At 63.6% G+C, this 22,421-nt stretch overlaps 1 protein-coding gene across 6 annotated transcripts in view; it reads right to left on the bottom strand.

Moving 5' to 3' along the window:
• MORN1 (MORN repeat containing 1) overlaps positions 1-22,421 on the bottom strand; it is a 53,866-nt gene that overhangs the window by 5,515 nt on the left and 25,930 nt on the right. For 3 of the 6 annotated variants that reach the window (XM_064590079.1, XM_064590081.1, XM_064590085.1), the window contains 2 exons: positions 9,095-9,246; positions 8,899-8,978 (listed from right to left, as the gene is read on the bottom strand). In XM_064590079.1, coding sequence (XP_064446149.1) covers positions 8,899-8,978; positions 9,095-9,246 — 232 coding nt within the window. Of the gene's footprint in view, positions 1-1,826; positions 3,201-8,898; positions 8,979-9,094; positions 9,247-15,671; positions 21,657-22,421 lie in introns of those variants that run through there. The other 3 variants (XM_064590082.1, XM_064590084.1, XM_064590083.1) reach the window with 3 other exon arrangements.

The following is a 22,421-nucleotide window of genomic DNA, read 5'->3' as shown; positions in this document are numbered from 1 at the left end:
AAATGGCATCTTGTCCTGACTGCTTGTGGCCTTGTGAGGTGGGGCCTGGTCCTGTGAGAATCATCTGTAGCATGGAATCACCCTCCCATGGTGGGTCTTCCAGTCCCCACAAGGCCCCAGGAGGGGAACTGGATGGCCTCCTGTCAAGGTCAACAAGGTAACCCTGCAGGTTCCTCCTAGGTGCTCAGCTACCTGAGTGGCTCACCAGTCCAGTCGCTGTCCCCTCAGCACAGCTGGCCCTGGTGCTCCCCATGACCCCATGTCTTTCTCTTTCTTCAGGCTCTGAGAATGTCCTTTCTGAGCCATGTGACCTCGACTAGGACAGGTGCATCTCAGGACTGCACTGAAAAGTCATGAGGCCCCTCAAGAAGGCACCTGGGACTCTGTCCCACTGGAATTACCGTGAGCACGTCTGACCCTAAGCAGAACTGTCGCTGAGGCGATGCCCACAGCAGCCTGGGCAGGGCATGGGGACCACAAGCAAGGTCTGGGGCGTGTGGGTCCTCAGTGCTTCTCTGCAGGCCCGGGTGTTGGCGGGGGAGAACAAATTGGCAGAGCTGAAGAAATGGCCATAATTGGAGAGGAAGCCTGAGGCCAGTCAGCCAGACCCTGGCCCAGTGGGCCTGGAACCTGTGTGTGCGCTTGTCCTTTCGCTGGGCAGCTGAACAGAGGGAGGCAATGGTGAGGGGGTGTGAAGACCCCATGGACAAGCACACGGTGGGTGGCAAGAGAAGGGGGTTCCCTTGGGTGAACCAAAGGTCTCCAGTAGCCCAGGTGACCTGGGCCTGTCCACCCACAGGTCACTGAGGGACCAGCAGGGCTCTGGGCTTGGTGGCCCTATGGTTAGACAGAGGAGGCCCACTGGCTGAAGACCGGACTGGGGGGCAGGGGGCTGGGGGAACAGGCTCAGGGCTTCGTCAGGCCTGGTCCTGACCTTTGTTGTCACTGGTTTTCAGGCTGTGGAGGGGGCACAGGGACCAATCTGCCCAAGGCCCACCTAGGGCAAGAGGGCACAGGGACCCTTTCCCGCATCCTGGTTGGGGGAGAGCCCCCACCTCCGGGGCAGTGTGTGTCAAGGCCCAGGATCCTGGCCTTTGCCCACGGTCCTATGGGCATCACGGCTGTCCTCCTTTACTAATGGGTTGTGCTGGCTGAGGGAACCTGGGAGCCATGGAGTCAAAGACACAGATTAGGAAAACTGCCGCCTGGAGGGCATGTGGCCGGCAGAGAAGCTGCCCAGGCTCTCCTGACCTGCTCACGTGGGATGTGAGCCCCAGGGCTTTCTGTGGCCCCCATGGAGGGCCCATAAGACAGTTCCAAAATTAGAACAGTCAGCTAACTGCGGGAGCAGGGCTGGCCTGGATCTGGGGCTGAGCTGGACAGCATCGTGGCTTCCTGGGGACCCCCGGGATGCAGGAGGTTCAGGGCCGTGGGCCCCGAGCGAGAGCCACGGTGGGCAGCCCCGGCTTCTCTCCCAGACAGCGCGGCCCCAGAGGGTGGTCTGCTCCGCGGGGCCCCCAGCAGGTCTGTCCCCACCCAAGCTCACACTGGGACTGGGGGTTATGCTGCCACAGCGGCCCCTCAAGTGAGGCCCCTGCACACACGCGTGTGTGGGAGAGCGGCTGAGGGCCAAGAGGGAGGGGGCGCAGATGCACCCGAGGCTCCAGGAACTCTCAGCCTAGACCCAGGGGGGCCAAGGACCATTTAGGGGCCCCTGTTCCCAGTGGGCAATCCGCTCTGGGCCCTGAAAGCCCACAGGGGGTGCCTGCTCCCTCACGGGGGTGGGGGGGTGGGGGCGCCCGCCAGTGGCCTGCAGTGGGCGTATGAGGGGTTAGGGCCTCGCCTGCCGCCAGCCTCCGTCTGCTGTCACGGTCACTGTTCCGGCCCTGCGGTGCCGTGGGGGGTGAGGGCGGCCCGAGCGCCAGCCCAGCTGCTCCGTCCGCCCCGCCGGCCCTCACACCTGCTTCCGTTTATTATTCCTGCTCGGACGAGACGGGGCTCATTTCTCCATCTTTAAAGTTTCGGAGGAAGCAGAGAAAGCCATCAGTCCCTCTCTCCTGTTTCCCATGAACACACGCAGAGGAGCTGGCAGCCGCCGGACGGGGCGGCAGAGACCGAGCCCACTCTGTGAGGGATCCGTGGCCAGGGGAAGGGCGGCAGGTTGCAGCGGGGACCAGAGCCCCCTACACGGCGCCTCTTGTCTTGGGAGCTCTCACCCCCGGCGGGCTGTCCCAGGGCCCACCTGAGATCAACCCGCCCCTCCCCTCAGCGCCGCAGCAGACCCGCGCCAAGAGCCCCCGACACACTCCCTGGTGACGCAGGCTGCAACCCAGTGGAGGGCCAGCACATGCCAAAGGCTGGAGGGCCCTGCCTGTGCAGAAGGGGCTTGGGGGGGAGGCCTGGGGGCAGAGGGGCCTGTGGGCTTCACCCCGGACCTCCTGTGGGGTTTCTTTTTTTTTTTTTTTTTGAAAGATTTTATTTATTTGACAGAGGGAGGACAAGCAGAGGGAGAGAGAAGCAGGCTCCCTGCTGAGCAAGGAGCCCGATGGGGACTCGATCCCAGGACCCTGGGATCATGACCCAGGCCGAAGGCAGCCGCTTAACTGACTGAGCCACCCAGGCGTCCCCTCCTGTGGGGTTTCTTTGGGTCATTGGAGATTCAATTCAAAGCACCTGCCCCAGCCTCCTGGGCTGAGCCCTGTGTAGGGCCCAGAGTGGAGGGAGAGGGTGGGGTACACCCAGAGTTGGCCCCCAGAGATGCCGTGGTGCGGTGGGAGGCCTGTGGCCATGCCAGTTGCCGGCCGGGCCCAGCCAGGAGCCACGAGGCTGCTTCGCTGTGCCCACGGCCTGGGGCCAGGCTCCGTCCCGAGGGCCCCGGGGGCCTGCGGCTGTGCTCCGCGGGGCCCGGCCAGGCCTGGCAGCAGAAGCTGCGCTTTCGGGCTCACACCCAGCTCTGGCTCCACCGGCCGGGCCTGCCCCACAGGACCCCGCACCCCGCCGGGGCTGGCACCGCGAGCCTGTCCTCTCTGGGTCCCCGCTGACCGCGGAGCATTGCCCGGCCTGCCGCTCTTCCCCGGGAGAGCCCAGCTTCCACCGCAGCTTCTCGCTGCTTTCCTGCGGAGACATTCCTGGCACATCACGGAGTTTCACAACATGACACAGAGGCCTGTCGGTTCCTGAGTGATGTGAGATCCTGTCAGCTGCAAAAGATGGAGTCGATTTTGGAAATGTGGCCGTGAGCTTGCCCAGCCACCCACGAGAATTCCATCGAACAGGGCACTCGCGCTCCCCGAAACCCTAAATGTGTGCTCTGTAGCAGGACAGCACAGCGGCCCGCGGCCCCACCCGCCGAACCGCCACCCCTCAGCCTGCCGTGCGTGAGGCCCCGGGGGCGACCTCGCCCCTGACCGCTCGTTGCCGGCTCAGCACAGGGCCAGCCGGAGCCTGACGCGTGCTGGCCAGCACAGCCCCTCCCCTGCTCACTCGGAGAAAAATGGGTTTAATTAAGACTTCCGTGATTAGTCATTTAATCAGTCATCAGGCCAACACAGATGGAGCCAATTAATGTTTTTACTTGAATAGATAGTTGGGCCTGGCAGCCCATCCGCGCAGGGTCGTGCAGGTGACCGCTGAGCACCTGACGCAGGCCCCCATCCCCTCCATCCTGGGCTCCTCGCTGACCCTGCCCCAGGGACACAGGTCCACGAACCGTCCCCCCTCGTCTGCCCTGGGGCCCGGGCCCTGTCCTGTCCACCCCTGGCTGGCCTCACCATGACCCAGAGATGCTCTGGGAGGGGCCTCCAGGGTCAGCGGGACAGGCTCACGGTGCCAGCCCCGGCGGGGTGCGGGGTCCTGTGGGGCAGGCCCGGCCGGTGAAGAGCCAGAGCTGGGTGTGAGCCCGAAAGCGCAGCTTCTGCTGCCAGGCCTGGCCGGGCCCCACGGAGCACAGCCGCAGGCCCCCGGGGCCCTCGGGACGGAGCCTGGCCCCAGGCCGTGGGCACAGCGAAGCAGCCTCGTGGCTCCTGGCTGGGCCACTGCCACACTCTGCCGCAGGGATGGAGTAAATTCGCAACTCCCATGGCCATCTGCCGACCCGCCCAGTCTGGGTCCACACTGAGGGGCCCCATCCACAGGCTGCCTCACCCTGCAGGAGATGGCTGGCCTTGTGGACCCACCCGAGCCTGAGGAGGGAGCAACTCAGGGCCCAGGCTCTGAGATAGTGGAGAAGACAGGGCCCCAGTTCATGCCATTCCCTGGGGAAATGGAGTCAGACGGGGCCACACCCCTTCTGGGACCCCAGGACCCGGCTCAGGACCTCAGCAGGCCCCTTCCCTGTCAGGCACACGCAGGGCCCTCCCAGCCTGGGACTCTGCCAAGCGTGGCTGGGTGGGGCTCTGTGTGGCGAGGGGCCCCGCGTGGGCCGGGGGCTGGGACCCTTAGCACTTGGCTGCCCCTGAGTGCCCCCTACCCTGGGCAGGCACACACCCCAAGAATAAGTAGTCAGAGCATGTGTGCTGGAGGGTAGAAGCCCAGTGGCCACGGCGCCTGACCGACCCTTCACCTCCCTTCCCTCCACCAAAATGCACAAAGGTGATTCTTAGACAGTGAAGATAATGCAGAATTATGTCTGGAAGTTGTAACAAGAGGCAAAGGATTCCTCTGGAATGCTCTACCCTTCTTATGTAAATTAAAACCTCTGCCAAGCTCCAAAATTACAGGGTGGCGAGTCCCTCTTAATCTTTTTCAATCATTTCTATTGTGTGAGCCTCCCGGATGGTAATAATGGGCTGCTCTGTGGGCAAAGTGAGTAGATGAGCAAGCGCGTGGTTTACTGTGGCTTTGAGGGGTCATCAGGGAGGGGGGGACAGACAAGGGTCCACAGCTGACAGGCGGCTGGAGGCTCAGCGAGACCTGTCCTTCCCAGGGCCCTGGAGCACGTTAGAAGGGACTCCTGTCCGTGGGGCCGCAGGGGGCTCAGGGTACGTCCGAGGTGCTCTTGCGGGACAGACGGCCTGTGTCTGCGGGTGCCGTGCCCCAGGCCCGCAGCCCAGCCCCCGTGACCGCTCCCACAGACCCTTGCTCCCCACTTGGGTCACCCCAGGTGGGATGGCAACCACCTGGACTGCTTCTCCCACCCTCTCCAACCTTGGGGTCTGACACCCACGCACGCACGGCTGGGACAGTCACGTCAGCCCAGTGGTGCCGCCATCCCGCTGCCCGCAGGGGTTCTTGAACCCCCTGCCAACACCCACAGACCACTTTGCGCCCCTGGTCGCTGGCCACTGGGAGGGGGGCAGTGTGTGGTGGGTTTCTGGGTGTGGAAGCCATCTGCACACACCCCCATCTTGGCCCCACGGAAATTCTTAACTTTGGGAACTTGGAAAGGACGGAGGCTCTGGAGTCGCTGGGGGGCGAGAGGAAATGGGTAGAGCCCGTGGTCTGGGGGTAGTGGTACCAGGGCCTTCGGCTCTGCATCCCTGGGGCTGTGTTGGGTGCGGCCCCTTTGTTGCCATAGGGGGAGACGAGCTTGGGGGGGCCGCCGCCTCCCAGCCTTTTCCCCCCACGGCCACTCCCTCCAGGGGGCTCTGTCTAGACTGGGAGGCAGGCTGCAAACCCACAGGCAGAAATGCAGAATGCCAGGCTGGGATGCCCAGCTGGCCTGACGCAGTCTGGGGGGGACCTGTGGGGAGAGCCGACGGGGCCCAGCACCCCACCACCGGCCCGCTCCCCGTTACAGGAGGTGGGGTCCGAGTGGTGGCCTTCTCGGGAGGCCAGGGTGTGTGTGAGATGGCATCGCAGGCCCCTCGGGAGGGGAAGGCGGTGGCTGCGTGCTGGGTGGGGGCTGGCCTGTGGCAGGAAACTGCCAGAGCCCCTCCCAGATGCTCTCTCCCCCGTGGGTCCTGGCAGCTGTGGGCTCACAGAGCGTCAGGAGCATCTCGTTCCCTTGGCCCTGTCTCGTGCACGTGGAGGTGACCCCAGGGGTGGTCCGGAGGGCCACCACACATCTGAGACGTGGCCGAGACCCGGTGGGGGTTCCTCACGGCCAACCAGACCCAGCGTGAAGTCCAGGCTTTCTGACCTGCCAGAGTCATCCTGGGTTGCTAGGAAGGATGGTTTTCTTAGAATTCCAAAAGGTGGGCTTTGGGGGTCAAGAGCCAGGTTTGGACGCTGATGTGGGGAGTTGGTGCCCGAACCAGAGTCGGAGACTGGTGGGGGGACATTGGGACACCCCGTGTCCCCACAGCAGAGCTGGTAGGGGGTGCTGGGGCCGATGCTGGGGGCCTTGGGCAGGCTCCCCCTCACTCTTCTGTGCATGGGGCCGGGGGACCACAAGGCACCCAGATGGGTAGGGGGACTCGGGGGCACAGAGCAGGGGGCCCTGAAGGCAGTTGTGGGGGTGGTGGGGTCTGAGAGAGGTGACGTGCCACACAGACCCTGTGACAGGGGCAGGGGAGGGGGCTCAGGGGGGCGCTCTACAGCCACAACAAGGCTCAGACCTGTGCCTGCAAATGTGCCCCCCCAAGTCACGAGATCCACTGGAGCTCACCATGAAAACCATCTGTCCAGGCTTCTTATATGCAGAAGTCGTCAGCTGGGCTGCCCAGAGATTCGGGCTTCCCGGGGAGAAGGGGCAACAGCCCCCATGAACCTCAGATGGGGGCAAGAATGCGTCACGGCCATGTCACCAGCTCACAAAGCTCACTCACAAAGATGCGGAGCATTCCACACACAAACGTGCCTTCCTGGGACTGTCACTCCCCCAGGACAAGGGCCCCAGTCGGACCCCTCCCTCCTGGTGCTATCACCCCCCACGACGAGGACCCCAGTCGGACCCCTCCCTCATTTTCCTCAGGAGGGACCGGACAGCGAGGGCCTTCTGTTTGCTCGAAGTTGCCACGGTTACAGCCCTGAGCCCTGAGACCTGAGCCCGGAGCCCTGAGCCCGGAGCCCGGAGCCCTGAGCCCGAAGCCCTGAGCCCAGAGCCCGGAGCCCGGAGCCCGGAGCCCAGAGGCCTGAGCCCTGAGCCCGGAGCCCCGAGCCCTGAGCACTGAGCCCTGAGCCCGGAGCCCTGAGCCCGGAGCCCTGAGCCCGGAGCCCAGAGCCCTGAGCCCGGAGCCCGGAGCCCGGAGCCCAGAGGCCTGAGCCCTGAGCCCGGAGCCCCGAGCCCTGAGCACTGAGCCCTGAGCCCGGAGCCCTGAGCCCTGAGCCCAGAACCCTGAGCCCTGAGCCCTGAGCCCGGAGCCCGGAGCCCAGAGGCCTGAGCCCCGAGCCCGGAGCCCCGAGCCCTGAGCACTGAGCCCTGAGCCCTGAGCCCGGAGCCCGGAGCCCAGAGGCCTGAGCCCCGAGCCCGGAGCCCCGAGCCCTGAGCACTGAGCCCTGAGCCCTGAGCCCTGAGCCCTGAGCTCCGAGCCCGGAGCCCGGAGCCTTGAGCCCTGAGCCTGGAGCCCAGAGCCCTGAGCCCTAAGCCCTGAGCCCTGAGCCCTGAGCCCTGAGCCCAGAACCCTGAGCCCTGAGCCCTGAGCCCGGAGCCTGGAGCCCGGGGCTGTGGGCAGCTGTGTCCGCTTCTGGTCCACACACGCGTTCCTGCCACTGAAACACTGGGTGGCCGTGGCGTCTCCACGTTTAGCAGATCTTGGCCGTTTTTCCCACGTCTCTGCTCCTCTAGTTACTGTGCAGAGCGGGCCTCATAGTTAATTCACACACCATGACTCAGAGCCACACACAAGGGAGGCACCTTCCCCGGGAAACAGCGCGTCCCGGCTCTGCCGCGTGAGCGGGATCAAAGGCTTGTCAGCCGGCCGACACGGTGCCAGCCTCCGGGAGTCCCGGTCCAGCCCACGCCCACTGGCGTCAGCGATGAGCAATCTCACTGCGGGAAGGCGTCAGGCTGTGGCGGCCCTCTTCCCATTTCTCCTCGATTTCTCAGTTTCCTCAAGTTTCGTCATCGGGTCTATGCCCACAGGCCTCTGCCCACGAGCGTGGCTCTCTCTGCAGCCCCCTGGCTGGCGGGTGAAGAGAGAGGTGCGCCCCGAGCGCGGGCGCCTCGGCCCCTGGGAGATGGGACCACACGCGCCCGTCAGAGGCCTGCCTTCGCTCGCAGGTGGGCATCTGGCACCCATCCCCGTCGCCGAGGGGCCACGCTGTCCCCCGCCCTGCCCACGCTGGGCCCCGTGCACCCTGTCTCCCGAGGGAGGGCTCCTGTCTTTCAAGAGCAGGTGATTTTTCTCAGGGTCGGCGCACCGCAGTCAGGATGTCCTGCTTGTAGCCCCAGGTCTGCTCTGCTCGGGGGGGAGGGGGGGCGGGGGCTCTGCACCCCCGTGTGTGGCCCACGGTGCTGCAGCCAGTTCTCCACGGCTCCCAGCTGCTGGGGGAGCCCCGGGGGGAGCGAGGTGAACTCAGTTGGGCCACACGGTCCTGGCGAGGGCGGTCTCCTCAGCCCCCGCAGTGGGGCACGCAGCCCTGTCCAGTGGGTCTGCTTTGCTGCAGGACAGGCCGCTGGGGACCCCGGGCCTGTGGCAGGCATGTGGCTGGCGTGTGGTGAGCCCGTGGCCGCCTGGCACGCAACAGTGAGGAACGCTCTGCCCGTGCTGTGGGCCCCTCCCGGCCTCTGCGCACGCTCGAGGAGCATCCCTTTCTGCCCAGCCGGCCCGGAGGAAGGACCGGCGCAGCTTCCCCACCACTGGCATTATGTGAAGAAGCAGGCCGCCCTGCTCTGCCCACCTCGGGCCTACCTGAGCCCGACTGGACCAGGGCTGGGCTCCTGTGAGGCGGCAAGCCCGGCCTCTCCTGCTGTCCAGGCCCCAGAAGCACCTGCAGCCCCCGGGCACCCTGACCTCTGCCTGCACGCACCTGGGAGGCTACACCCGCAAACGCCCCGAGTCGGTCAACCTCTCCTACCTGCTGCCTCCTGGCGGGTCCTGCACGGCGGGCATTGTCCTCCCGGGGCCCAGGCTGCCTCTGGGCCTGCAGTCTGCCTCCTAGAAGGAGTGATGGGGGAGGGCTCAGAGGGGCTCCCGGGTGCCCTGGCTCAGTGCTGGGCAGTGTGTGGGCTGAGCCATGGCGGGGGTGGTGGTGGGGCTCTCCCTGCCCCTACCTCACGGAGGCCGTCGAGGAAGAGGACGGGGCTGTACCCGGGCGGTGGGGGCCCAAGGCGGACGTCCGAGAATAGGGCACAACCTTGTTTGACGGGCCGGCAGTTCTCAGGGCAGTGGGGCTCGCATCCCCAGGAGGAGGAGGAGGTCTCTCCTGAGAAGTGAAGAACGGAAAGACCCTTTGCAGTAGCACGAAGCCAGGATTGGAGAGAACCCTTCCCGTGGCCTCTCTGAAATGCAGCTTCTGCCACTGAGCCAGCTGGGGCCACGGGCGGCCACGTGGGCCTGGGGTGCTGGAGCCCTGCTGCCCAGAGCACTGGCCGTGTGGCCATCTCCGGGTGAGTGGCCGGGCAGGGGGCAGGGCCTGGCGTACATAGCAGGCTCCAGGCTGGTATATTTTGGGGCCCAGCATGAGGGCCTGGCAGGCAGATTCTTTGGGGCTGGGAGGGTCCTGGGTGCCCGGGACAGGGCCTGGACAGGCCCCAGGTCGGAGGCCTTGCACTGGGCCGGGATGGGCCTCTCCTGCTCCGTGTGCCAGGAGGAGGACATTTCTACTTCATGGCTGCGTGACGAGCATGGAACACGAAGCCACTGGCAGCCCCCAGCCCCCATTAGGGGCACAGCCTCCAAGAGACCCCCAAATCCTCTGGCATCTAAGAATGGCAGTGGGCTGGGCTCAGCCCTGCAGCAGGTACCCCCACGGTGGACCCTGTCGCTCCTGGCTTTCTTCATTCCCCTGCTCCTGGCACCCCAAGGTGTGAGGGGGACGGGGCATTTCCCTCCCCAGGCCCTGCCCCACTGGGCTGTCCCCTTCCTTCCGTCCCATGCACAGGAAGTTGGCGGCTGGGACGGGGTTGTCACCGGGGCTGTCCCAAACACACATGCATCAGGACCTGCTATCCTGTAGGGGCTGGGCTCCCGGCTCTCCTGACCGACCTGTCCTGAGGTCCCTGCCCCGCGCTCACACACCGTCAGGGGGAAGCCACCAGCAGGAGTGGTCAAACCTCAGGGAGGAGGCTGGACGGGGCCCGGGGGCTGTAAGCATGAAGGCCCCTTCCCTGGAGCCCGACTTCTGCAGATGGGCCCCAGAAGTATTTCCAAATCACAGGTAGGGAATAATTTCTCTCAGAGGTGTCTTCATTTCATCCTTATGGTGCATTATAAAAAGTAAAGTCTGTCCTCCGGCAAGGACATTTTTTAACTAATGCCCTTCTCCCCATTAGGTTTTGCTGTCCTCACGCTATGTCCTGGGCAATGACTGGGGGCCGCGGGGCTGATGGCATAGTTTCTATTTCCGAGTGCACGGACGGCTTCCAGTGGGCTCGAGCAGAGCTGGTTGCCTCCGGACGGTAAAGAGCCTGGCTCAGTACCCTAGACCCCCGTCCAGGTGACCGCGCAAGAGTGGGTCGCGGATGGGCGCCTGGGTGGCTCAGTTGGTTAAGCGACTGCCTTCGGCTCAGGTCATGATCCTGGAGTCCTGGGATCGAGTCCCGCATCGGGCTCCCTGCTCGGCGGGAAGCCTGCTTCTCCCTCTCCCACTCCCCATTTGTGTTCCCTCTCTCGCTGTGTCTTTCTCTGTCAAATAAATAAAATCTTAAAAAAAAAAAAAAAAAAGAGTGGGTCGCGGATGCACCTCCGACAGCAACATGACGTTTCCCGGGGTGGGGGTTCCGGGGGGGGGGACGGGCACACCCAGCCTGGAGCACGTCCCCTCCCTCCGCTCGGAGCCAAGCCGCCGCAGGCCGATCCTCCCAGAAATCTCCGGGCCTCTCCGAGCAGAGGTTCCGTCATTACATCCACTTGGTGAGGAGAAGCCAGGCCCAGAGAGCCAAGGGCGCCGCCCTGCTGACCTCCACGCTCTGCCTGGTGGCATGGATGTCACTGAACTCAGCAGGGCCCTTGGGCGGGGCGGCACGGGGACAGCCAGGGCGGTTCAGTAAAACCGCGTCTTCTAGCCACAGGCTTGACATCCGCCATCACCTGGTCTCCCATCCGCCCCTCCCCACTCACCACCACAGGTCTCCCTCTGCGCCATCCATTGCCAGTGGACCAGAGACCCCTTCTTGTCCAAACCGAGAGAAACCCAACGCCAATGACCTTAAGCCGAAGCAGCCGTGTGTGTGCGTCGGGGAGGCAGTCTTCTAGATTTGGCCTGCTCGGGCCCACAGGGCGCCGAGGTCCCTTCCCTGCATACGCTGGCCCCTTCCGCACATGGGGCTCGCAAACCTGGCCGCCGCCCCCGCCGTGCCCACTTCTCAGATGTGATGCCCAGGCCTGCTGCCACCTTCCCAGGGATGGGCACCTCTGGTGCTCGGGGCACAACCGAGCCTGGCCAAGCTCAGTCCCCACACACGGGCCCCTCCTCCTGGACACGGCCCCGTGGCCTCCTTCACCTCCACGTCTCAGCTGGACCGTGGCTTCCCGGCTCGTACACCCAAGCGGTCACTCAGCTTCTATCTGCTCTGCACGTGAGATGTCCCAACAGGCCGGGCCTGCCGTCCCCTGCCACCCTCCCGTGCGTGGACTGTGGCCCAGGGCGCTGTGGGGTGGGTGGTGTCTCGGCCTGGCCACAAGCCTCCAATAGAGTGTGCACCCGCCCCCCATGGAAGGTCTGGGAGAGGCTTGCAGGCCCTGCTCTGCCCCTAAGACAGAACTAGGGGGCTCTCTGGGCTGCGTAGGAGTTTAATCCACTTACAGCTGCATCTGCTCAGAGTGCTGTCAGCTCAAAGCTTCACCAGGAGAGTTCAGAATCTGGGTTTCCCACAGCCTCGGCCCGGTGTCCCCGGCCCTAACACCAGTGCACCTTGCCTGGGCCTGCACTGCTCTTGGGCACCAGTGGCCACAACTGACCGCCCCCGCCGCCTCTGTGGGTGGACATCCAACGCTGCTGCCCCCATCCACACCCCCTTTGGGTGGGCGCCTTACTGCGCTTGGAGGTGAGCACCATGTTGGTCCAGCTCCGGCCTCCTCGGGGTCAGATCCTTGCAGGAATCTCCACGGGCTGCCTCCCAGACGGAGCTCTGGGTCCCCCAGACCCAATTCCTACTCCTGCAGGCCCATCCCCCACTCTCACTTGCTCCACCAGAAACGTGGGCGACATCCTTGATTCTGCCCCTCCCTTCACTGGCGTCCCCTCAGGCCTGGTGTCTCCATAGCCGCCATCGTGGGCCCACCCTCACTCCCAGCGCATGGATTCACCGCCGGGGGAGGGCCCCGCCTGCTCCAAACCCCCACTGACTTTCTCCTGCGTCCTGAGCACACACCAAGCCCTGTGGCCGCAGGACCTCCAGCACCAGCCACTCCGCTACTCACTGCACCTCATCCTGGCTCACCACCCTGCCGCAGGCCGAGCCTCTGGACGCTTGGCCCCTCCGGCCTCTGCTTACGCCCCGACCCGGGGCATCGTTGCAGGTGCCGTGTCCCGCTGCCACAGGGTGGCCACGTGCACCCCTAACACTCACCCCTCCTGCAGCCCCTTCTTCACCCTGTCCGCCCTGCGGGTAGGTGCCCCCCAGGGGATGTCAGACTACCTTCTGCTAAAGGACCACGCTGGAGGGACACCGCCCGGCCCACAGCACAGGCCAGCGCGGATCCCCGTCCCCAGCCGCGCTCCTGGCCAGAGCCCCCACCCCTCTGAGAGAGCTGCCTCACCGCGAATCAGGTTCTCTGGGGACCCCATCCTTCTCCTCCACCTGGGCCCCACGGCCCCGAGGGAGCCGCCAGGAGAAGCAAGTGTCCCAAGATCCCCTCCTGCTCCTGATGGGACAGTGTTCTTGGGTGAGGGCCCCGCCTTGGCCTGTAGGGGCCCTTGGAGCTGCTCCCGGCCACTCTGGGGGGCGCTCCCCAGCCTGGCCACCCCACGAGGCAGGGCCCCGACCCGCAGATGCTGACTCCAGCTCTCAGGAGTTATTTCCAAAACCTTTATGTCGATTTTAATTATCCGCAAGATAAAGGTCACTGCTGCCTTGGGGGGCTGGGGTGGGGGGCTCGTAACGGGAGGCTGCGCAGTGGGGAGATCGGCGCTTGACCTCTCTGGGAGGAAATGTCGATTAATTATCTTTTTACAGCCAACTCAATTAGACTCCCTAATCACCTGTGTAGGACGCGGAGACAAAGGCAGAGCGGCGGCCGGAGTCAACAAGCCTTGCGGAGGCCGGGCCGCGACCGTCCAACGGCCGCCGTGGGCCCGGGCGGAGGGCCAGCCACAGGCTGGAATGTTTTCTTCATTTAAGTGAATCAAAAAACTAACTGTTATCGGCCCTGAGGGGCCGAGAGCCGCCTCACGTGGAGGTGACCAGACACACTGCATTAGTCTTTAGAGCAGGCTCAATTAGCCGAGGAGCTGGTCGCTGCCAAAGGCAGAGGACTCGTGGGGCCGGGTCTCCACGACCCAGGGGGAGAAGAGGCTGCGCGAGTGCTGGGCAGGGCCGGGTGGGCACCCTTGGGACCCTTCTCGGACGGCCCAGGTCGCCGGACAAGGGCTCGCTCTGGGCCGCGTGCTCCCTGCCCACCCGTCCATTTGTCCAGTGTGGGGCTGGCCTGATGGGGCCTCAGATGTTGTCTTCGACACGACCATGGGGCAGGACCTGCACAGTCCCAGAAGCCCCTGCCAGGAGCCCCGAGCCTGACCTCTGCCCCACGTGTCCACACAGGCTGCAGCCGGGGTGGAGAGGCCCGGGGAGCCAGCCCAGACACAGATGGTCCCCACATGGGCGCCTAAGGTCGCATCCGGACTGCAGGCCTGGGGCAGGTTTGGTTCATGGTTTTATCCAGAGGCTTTCAAACTCAACAGTTTCCAAGGAGCCTGTGTGAGAACCAGGCCCTCAGGGAGCTCGTGGGGCCTGGCGGGGAGGGGTGGGCGCGCAGCTGATCAGAACCCCAGCCCTGGGGCCCGCAGCGTGGACCAGGACCCCCGGCCCCTTGGGCTGCACTCGGCAGGGCCCACGCCGGGGGCCACGGACTGTTCCTGACGAGGAACCTGACACCTGCCTTCCCCGTCCTTTACCGAAGCGTGGAAAATGGACTTGACACAAAGCCATTGTCCCCGTTGGCCCACGTCCTTTCTGGATGCTCAGAAAATAAAGGTCGCGCTGCTGCCCCCGAAACTAGCACTCTGACGCGGCCCTGTCCTCTCCTGTATGTGCGTCCTTCTGAAGGGGGCACTTCTAAAGGGGGTCGTGCGCCCCGCCAAGTGGCTAAAACGTCCCCTTCCCCCAAACGCTACCCGAGTGCACACTGCTGTCTCCAGACTCCCTCCTGGAGCTCTGCGGGGCTGGACTCGCAAATGGGACAGGACAGAGGGGGTGATTCTGCTGGCAAACCCCAGGACGGGGGCACAAATGTGGGGGGTTCTTCCTGAGCCTGTCTCTGATGTCCCCCCGCTCCTCGCCTCCAGAAGGCTCCCTGGCCAGGCTGTTTGTACCGAGGGGCCAGAGTGAGGCCGGGCCGCCCCCGAGATGGCCAACAGGGACCCCAGCCCCCGGGGCTGAGACGGGCAGCCCGCCGCCCACACAGGGTGCCTCCCCCCGGGGCTGCTGCTTCTCATCTTGCGGGGGCAGCTCAGCGGGGTGGGGAGTGGGGGCCCCTAGGAGCGGCCCAGGGACGCGGGGTCTGACGGGAGGCTGACCTCACGATGCTTGGGCGCCGGTAAGCGCCGGGCGGCTGCCAGGGAGGCTCTGCTGAAAGGGCGGGCTGTGCTCGGACTCCCAAGCTGCCGCCGCAGCCCTTTTGCCCCCTGACGCTGCCCGTCCTAGGAGGACCGGCCCGAGCTGCTCTGTGCGCCGCAGGCCCCAGGGCTCTCAGCACAGGCCTGGGCAGAGGCCTCGGGGGCCACGAAGGGGCCCGGAACGCGGCAGCTTTCCAATGTGAGGGTCACCTGCAGGGGCGGGAGAGGCCGGGACAGTGGTGCGGGACCCTCCGCTGGGCGGGTCCAGAGGTCGGAGGTCTCCAGACGTGGCAGCAGGCCTCCCAAGAGGGATGGAGTTGGCCTCGGGATGAGGTGGTGCTTCTCCTGGCAAAAGCGAGCTCCCTGCCCTGCGTTCTTCTGGGAAAGATGAAGGGTCTCTGTGTGTCTCTAGGAGCAATCGGGTGAGGGAGAGAGCGCCATGGACCAGTGGCCTTTACGAGGAAAAGGAAGCTGGACCCTGCGGGGCCTGCAGACCGCCAGCCACGTGTGCGGTGAGGGCCGGGCACTGAGGAGCTGGCCGTGACCAGGGGTCCGAGCACACACTGAGACATCACCCCACACGTTCTCTGCACACGGGAAACTTGCACACAGATGCACGCAGTCTGCACACGAGGGTGCACACAAGTAGAAACACTCCCGGTCACCCCATGCTTACACGCACTGGCGGGCGCACACTCAGCCATGCAGCCTCTCCCGCATGTGAGCTCCCACCCGCACGCGCACGCCTGGCCCACGTCCCCTCCGTCCCGGGGCTGGTCCTCAGCCACGCCCCACACCTGCTCCTCTAGCCTGCCCTGGGCATCCCCCTGCCAGTCCAGGCCCGACTCTGCCCACCACGGGGCCTGGGCCGGGCCTGCCCCACACCCACCACCGCCCAGGACAGTAGCGACCCCAAGCAGACCCCTCCCCAGAACCTTCACCAGGGGATCCTGGACAGGTCAGGGTGCGAGGTGTGCCCTGGCCTCTTGCCCTCCTCAAGTGTCCTGCCTGAAGTGGTTCCTGCATCCCAGGGGCCACACTGGGCACCAGGAGAGCCCCATGCCCCTACCGGCTGGGGCAGGGGCCCACTCAAGCACTGTGCCCACTCCCAGTGGATGGAGAGCGCTGGGGCTGACAAGAAGAAGGCCAGAGGCCCTGAGACGCAGGGTGAGGGCAAGCAGGGCTCTGACCGCAGGAGACCAGGCGCCCCTGCTGGCCGGTCCCAGGAGGGAGAAGGGCTGCACACGGGCAGCTGGGCAGGTGGGATGTGTCCCCTCCCATTTGTGCCTCAACAGTCAAAGGCTAAACCCGAGGCAGATCAGGACACGAATGCAGTGTCTGTCCCTGCCTGGCCTGGTGGCTTTCGGCGGTCTGGGGTCTGTCCAGCAGATGGCCTAAATCCCCCAGGGCCATGGGGAAGGGGGCCCACCCTGCCCCAAGCAGGGCTTCCTCACTGTGGTGTGGGCATGGAGACCATCTTGGGGAGCCCCCCGGGTCCCCCCTTGTACAGGCCTCTGAGGCCAGAGCCAGGGTGAGAACGACATCTGAGCTGGCTCTGCGCCTAGTTCTAGAGCGGAGTTTGCTCCTGCCAGAGCAGCCGTCCCCCCGAGGCACATCCACGGGGTGCAGCACCAGCAGAGCCTGACGGAAGCCCAGGCCTGTCTGCCTCTCTCCTTTCTCTGCAGGGTCCCCCAGAGACCTGCTGCCTGGGGTCCTGTGGGTGCTCCTGGGGTTCCCGCTCTGTGGCAGGTGCTCCCGGCCCCAGGCCAGGAGCTGCAGGAAGGAGGGGAACCAGGGAGCCGAAGGGGAGAGGGGCTGTGGTCTCAGGTCCTGTGGCCGCCCACCCCTCGGATGCGTGGTTTCAGGCAGACACGCCCCCTCACTTTTGCGTTCATCCCACTGGTCCTCCCTGCGTTGGCCTCGGAGGCATGGGGGTATCTGTTCTTGTCAGGGACATTCTCTCTGTGTGGTAGGATTCCTCGACGAGAAATTTACAGCACAAATTTCCCTTTAAAAATATGGACCTTTCATGCCAGCTACTCTGCCATAATTAACCATAGACAATTCATATTAAAACATGTTACCACCCCAAGAGGCAATGAAATTTCCAGAAGTTCTCTGCTACCCATTCCGTCACTTTTATTGTCACGATTGGATTAGCGGCAAAGGGCACCTTGATTTTTAAAATCATCTTACAATTACGGATGATTCTTTGTAGATCCCATCCGATGAATACTCAAAACCATTTGTTCAACAAATGGAAAAGAGGGACCACTCAGATCAGCTGGGAACATTTCCTGGGAGGGTTTTGTGCATTTAAAAAAAAGAGAGAGAGAGAAGCAATCTGAGGTTCTCTCCCTGCTACAGCTTTATTAGGTTCCCAAATCCAATTTACGGGGGATTGTCTGGGCCCCTGGGCTCCGCTGCCTGACAATGTCCCTGCAGCAATTATCAGCACCTGCATTAGGGCTCAATGGGCCTAAATTGCCAGGGGGCGAGCAGACACCCCACTGACGGCAATTAACATAAAAGGGCGCTACCGTTTAAAGCTGTGGGTGGGAATTACAAAAGGTTAAGCGTCTAAATATAAAAATCTTTTTGAATATAACATCAATGTGCTTTGTTACTAAAATGTGGGTGCTGTAATTTCACCAAAATAGGGTTTAGAAAACCTGGCGATCATCCACGCCCATGAAATCGCCTGTTCTCAACGAAAAGCACATCGTCTGTTCAAAAGTTAAAACAATTCAGCGACTGAACTATTTCATATCAACAAAATAATCGAATACTGACTTTCACAATTACATATTATTGACACGGGGCCTCTGGAAAGAGAAAGCGTTTTCTCTCTTCGTTTTACTTATTTGCGTAATTGGAAACCAAGATTTTAGAGAGTTTACTTTCTTAATTGTGGGTTGGATGGGTGAGGAAAAGGGCCGAGAAGCTGGTCCCCGTGGGGCGAGGGCGAGGGCGAGGGCCGCGAGCTGGAAGGCGCCGGCATCCAGCTCCACGTTCTCAGTGACTGGAGGGGCCGGCGAACGCAGCTGGGGAAATCTGGGGGTACGGCGGGGCAGCAGGCTGGGGACTGTGCTCCACGTGCCTTCCGGTGTTGGCACACGAGCTTAAGAACTTGGAGAAGCATGGATACTTGCTTTTAAGTGTTAAATGCCGCTTTGCTTTGGTTTCCCGCTGCGATGCCTCCCTGTAGGGCAGCTCCAGCCCCTTCCCTCTCTCCTCACCCTGGCACCCAACCTCCTGGTCGCTGAGAAAGGAAACCCTGAAGTACTCAAAGATCTGACCGTGAGGTGGGCAAGGACATCCTGTTGAACTGGCGCATCCTTCCTGTTTGGTTCTTGGAGCGCGGCGGGCGGGGCCGGGGGGGGACAGACGGCAGGGGTGGGGTGGGGTGAGGTGGGCTCTGGGCCCGCACCCAGCACTACCCCCAGGAGCCAAGGCTGCAGGGGAGGCCTGCCAGGTGTTCTGTGATGCCGAGCCCGGCGTGAAGGCTGCTTGGGGAGCAGACCTGGTGGCCAGGCCCCCACCCGGCCCTGCCTTTGCCCACCCCTTCGGTTAGGGAAGGGGACCCCCTGTCCAGGACCAGGGTGGTTGCCCACACTGTTTCTTGACCGTGAGCTGACCCTGAGACAGAGAAGCAGGGCAGGGGCAATGGGGCCGGGGCTCCCTGTGGCCCTCAGCAGCTCCTGATGCTGTGGGACCCCATCTCCCACACTTCCCATCGGTCTGACAGACTAAGCTTCTTCACCTCCAGCCCCAGTTGTACCAGACCCATTGATCTGTGCCTTACAGCCCTGTCGTGGGACAGGGGCATGAGATAGGGGGACATGGTGCTTTCGCGCAGGAGACACTGCCTACAAAGAGATGTAGAGGGAGGGCACCTGCCTTGTCCCTCCCTGGAGATGGCAGGAGGCCCAGGGCCTTGCTCTCGGCTGTGAGCTGAAGGTGGGTTCGCTCCTGTGGCTTCCAGACCCTCAGGCAAGCATGGTTGAATGACACGAAATATCCATTCTCCATTCTCTGGTAACAGAACCTGATCTTGGCTGGCAAATTGTATTTCTTGTCTCCTTGTGGCCTGCTATGGTCACGTAACCAGGTTCTGGCCAACGAGGGGTGAACGACGGGGTGTCCTGGAAGGGACGCTTCTTAGAAGGGACCAGCCGTGCTCCCTCTGCTTCCAGTTCCCACTGCCGGGAATAGGGGCCTGATGACTGGCCCCTGTGCAACCCCCTGGGGCCACGAGGTGGTGCAGGAAGGACCACAGAGGAGAAGAGGCAATGAGAACAGGGATCCCTGGTGATCACGGGGCCATCGCCCCTGCCTCTGAACGTCCACGTGGGCGTGAACATCGGTGGGGTCGAAGCCACCGCTCTGCTGTCAGAAGCAGGCTCCTAGGTGCGCTCGGGAGCATGGACCTGGGGTGGGGGTGCTCCTGGTGAGCAAGAGCGCAGCTGCGGGATGAGGCTTCAGCGGGAGCCGGGCTCCTGCCTGCTTGTGTGGTGGCGCGTGCTCGGTCATGGGAGGGCGTCCAATGGCGCCTGTGACCCAGGGCTGAGCGGGAAACCCTGGGCTTGGAGTCTGTGTGCTGGGAGAACATTTCAGTGGAATCCCTGCTCGGGGACACAGGAAGGGCTTCCAGAGGGACAGTCACCTGGGACATGTTCTGCCCCAATCTATTTTAGGCATGTATCGACTGATCTCTCGGCCTGAAACCCTCCGGGCTGCGGTCTCTGCCCTGCACTTCGGAGGCCTGTCCGTGTGTCCTGGCTGCAGGCTGGGGGCCACCAGTGGGTGCTCCCCAAGACTTTCAAATGCAGCGGCAAGTGCCCATGGCGGCTTCAGCAGGTGCCACCCTCCCCACCCCGAGGCCGGCGCATGTGGCTGTCACCCAGGTAGGCAGACGCAGTAACTCTTGGCTGGAACTCCTGGCTCGCTGCAGGCTTGAACGGGGCTCAGGGGTCCTTGGTGAAGGTCTGGCAGAAGGAAGAGAGGCGGGATCCGGGAGCCATGCGAGAAAGCGCTGCGCCAGGCCAGCAATAAGAGTGAGAACGACACGGTTTACGGTTTGGCTTTGAGAACACAGACGTTCACTCGTCCGAGGGAAAGATTCCTGACTTATGTTCCCCGTGCGCGTGGGGGCTGCCATGGAATGTCACACATTTTGCCGTCTTTTAGGACAAGGGGAAAGAGAACTTACGAGTTAAAGATATCTATCCCCATATAGTCACAGAATAAGCCACTTCATTAAAAAAAAGAGAGAGAGCGAGAGAAAGCCTGCCTGCTTCCCACCCAAGCAGCTCCAGGTCTCCCTGGGGCCGTTTCTGGGTTTTTCTCCCCGGCACGAGGGTCTCGCGCACTGCTGGGCTGCCCCACGGCTGGAGCCTCCTAGACGCCACGCAGCAAGCTCCCTTGGTTAAGCTATCATCATGCGGGTTTTCTCTTGCTTATGGCTGACCCTATCCTACCCGCGGCAGAGCTGACATTTACAACGGCTTCACCCCTCTTGGCAGAAGGCACCAGAGGACAGCGCCGGCCCGCGTGTCCGTGACCCAGAGCAGACCCAGGCTCCCGCCAACACGTCCGGAGGCTCGGGCACCGGCCGGGCGAGGGGTGCTCTGGGGCAGCTGTGGGGACAGGACACTCAGTGTGAATGTCCTCCAGAGCGTTCGGGGGTGGACCGATCCCCATGAGAGGAGCAGAAGCACAGGGGACCCTTCCTGACCCCCGGGCAGGTGTGCAGGTCGCTGGAGTGCCACCCTGTGAGGGGACAGGACGGGCTCACCATGGGGTTGGCAATCTTGGGGGCAGAGGTCGCTTGTCATTTTACAGAAGAGGAGGCCTGCACAGAGAGGCTCAGCCATAAGAGGGCAGAGAAGCAGCAACCCCACGTCTGGCGTCAGCCCCCAGACGCACCTGGCCAAGGACCGGGGGCCTCGGGTTCGGCTGCAGAGCTTCCAACAGGCAGCTGGGATGCCTGCGGAGCTCAAACCTGAGTGCGGAGCGTTCTCACAAAACCAAGGGCATGTTCCCCCTGGTCTCTCCAAAGATAGTTTTCTGCGGCACCACACCCCCATCCTAGCAAAGCTAGAAACATCTCTGAACGTTTTGGCAGCCTGAGAGCAGCCCCGCGAGCATGGGGTGAGGCCCGCTCCCCGAGCGGTGAGCCCCCCAGACCTGCACAGTGGGCCAGGCCCGGGCCGCCTGCACCAAACATCAAGGAGCAGACATGGCCCCGCTTTCCGGGCCTGGTTTCCACGGAGACCTCATTACAGGCTCTGAAATCCCTCCCGGTGGAAGGCGTGGCGCCCAGAGAGTGTTTTTACGCGGAAATATGAGAACTCTTCTGCCCTGCAGTGTAAAATTGCTTCTATAAACTGGGCTGGAAGCAGACGAGGGGTCGTGGCCAGGCCCCCCAGGGCTCCACCCCACGAGCCTCAGGGCCCCCGCCTGCCCCTCCGGCATGGGGCTCCCCGCAGCGAGGGCCCAGGCCCGGGTCTGGCCATGGGCCTTGTCGCAGCACTCCGGGTCCGCCTGTCCTGCTCTGTGACTCTGAAGCACCCGTCTGCGGTGTCCAGGGCTGGGATCCTAACTGCGGGGACGGGCCCCCCTTCAAAGGGCCGAGAAGAGCGTGAAGGCCCCCACAGCTAACGTGCACGTGAATTTGCCCGATGGGGACCCCTGAGCCCTGTTTACTGAGCTTGCCGTGGTCCCCGAGGATCTGGTGCAGCTTCCTGGGGCGGTGGCGGGCACAGGTGACCAGGCGGGACCCCATGGCCATGCTCGGCTGGGCTGCCTCGGGTAATGCAAACGCTCCCCCCAGTAAGATGAAGGCTGTATGATGCATCAGGCTGTGTGGGAGGAGTCACGGCCCCGGACACAGTGAACTGCAGAGAAGAAACTTTGATTTACCTCCTGAGCACTCGGCTTTCCGGGAGTCATTCCGGAATAATCCATGGAAAAGCCAGGCCAGGCACTCCACGGCAGCAGGTTTTCAGGCACCAGGAGCCAAGTGCATGTGGAGATGCTGTGTGCTCTGGGCAGACGTGGAGGCAGCCGGAAAGCCAGGTGAACCCGCATGACCATTAGGGCTGCAAATGGCGGCTGACCTCGGCGGGTGGGGGCCACGAGGCCCGGCTCCTACACTCGGGGGTCCTGGCCAGGCTGACCACAGGCCTCCTGGTAACCGTGGCCTTGGTGGGTTTGCCTCTGGGCCCAGCCCTCGGTCTGACAGATGCAGAAACAACCCTGAGACCATCAGCCCAGGCTGCATTCTCCCACCAGGCTCCTGGAGCACGAACAAACCACCTGACTTTACACTGACGGCGATGACCAGACATGCCCGTGGAGAGTGCAGGACGGCCACTGTGGGGGGGCCCCCGGGACCGCTTGTTCCCCACCGCACTGTGGGCACTGGGTTTGCACCTGAGGGGCCTGGATGCCCAGGACAGGTAGCTCCCAGCCTGCCCCTCAGCCCACAGCCACGGAGACTGGCCCTGCAGAGCAGAGGCCTGCGCAGGCCCGGCAACATCTTCCTGGGATGTCCTGTCTCCTCCAGGGTCACTGTGCCTGGCTTCTCTAGGCTTTATTTTCCTCCTGCCCAGGTTCCGGGGCACCCGCTGTTGCCCCACATGCCCCTAAGCACTCATGCC

Source organism: Mirounga angustirostris, unplaced genomic scaffold, assembly GCF_029215605.1.
Source record: "Mirounga angustirostris isolate CCGP_5_RB_7025 unplaced genomic scaffold, mMirAng1.0.hap1 SCAF_4, whole genome shotgun sequence".
Classification (NCBI taxonomy): domain Eukaryota; kingdom Metazoa; phylum Chordata; class Mammalia; order Carnivora; family Phocidae; genus Mirounga; species Mirounga angustirostris.
This window is presented reverse-complemented; position numbering and strand designations above follow the sequence as displayed.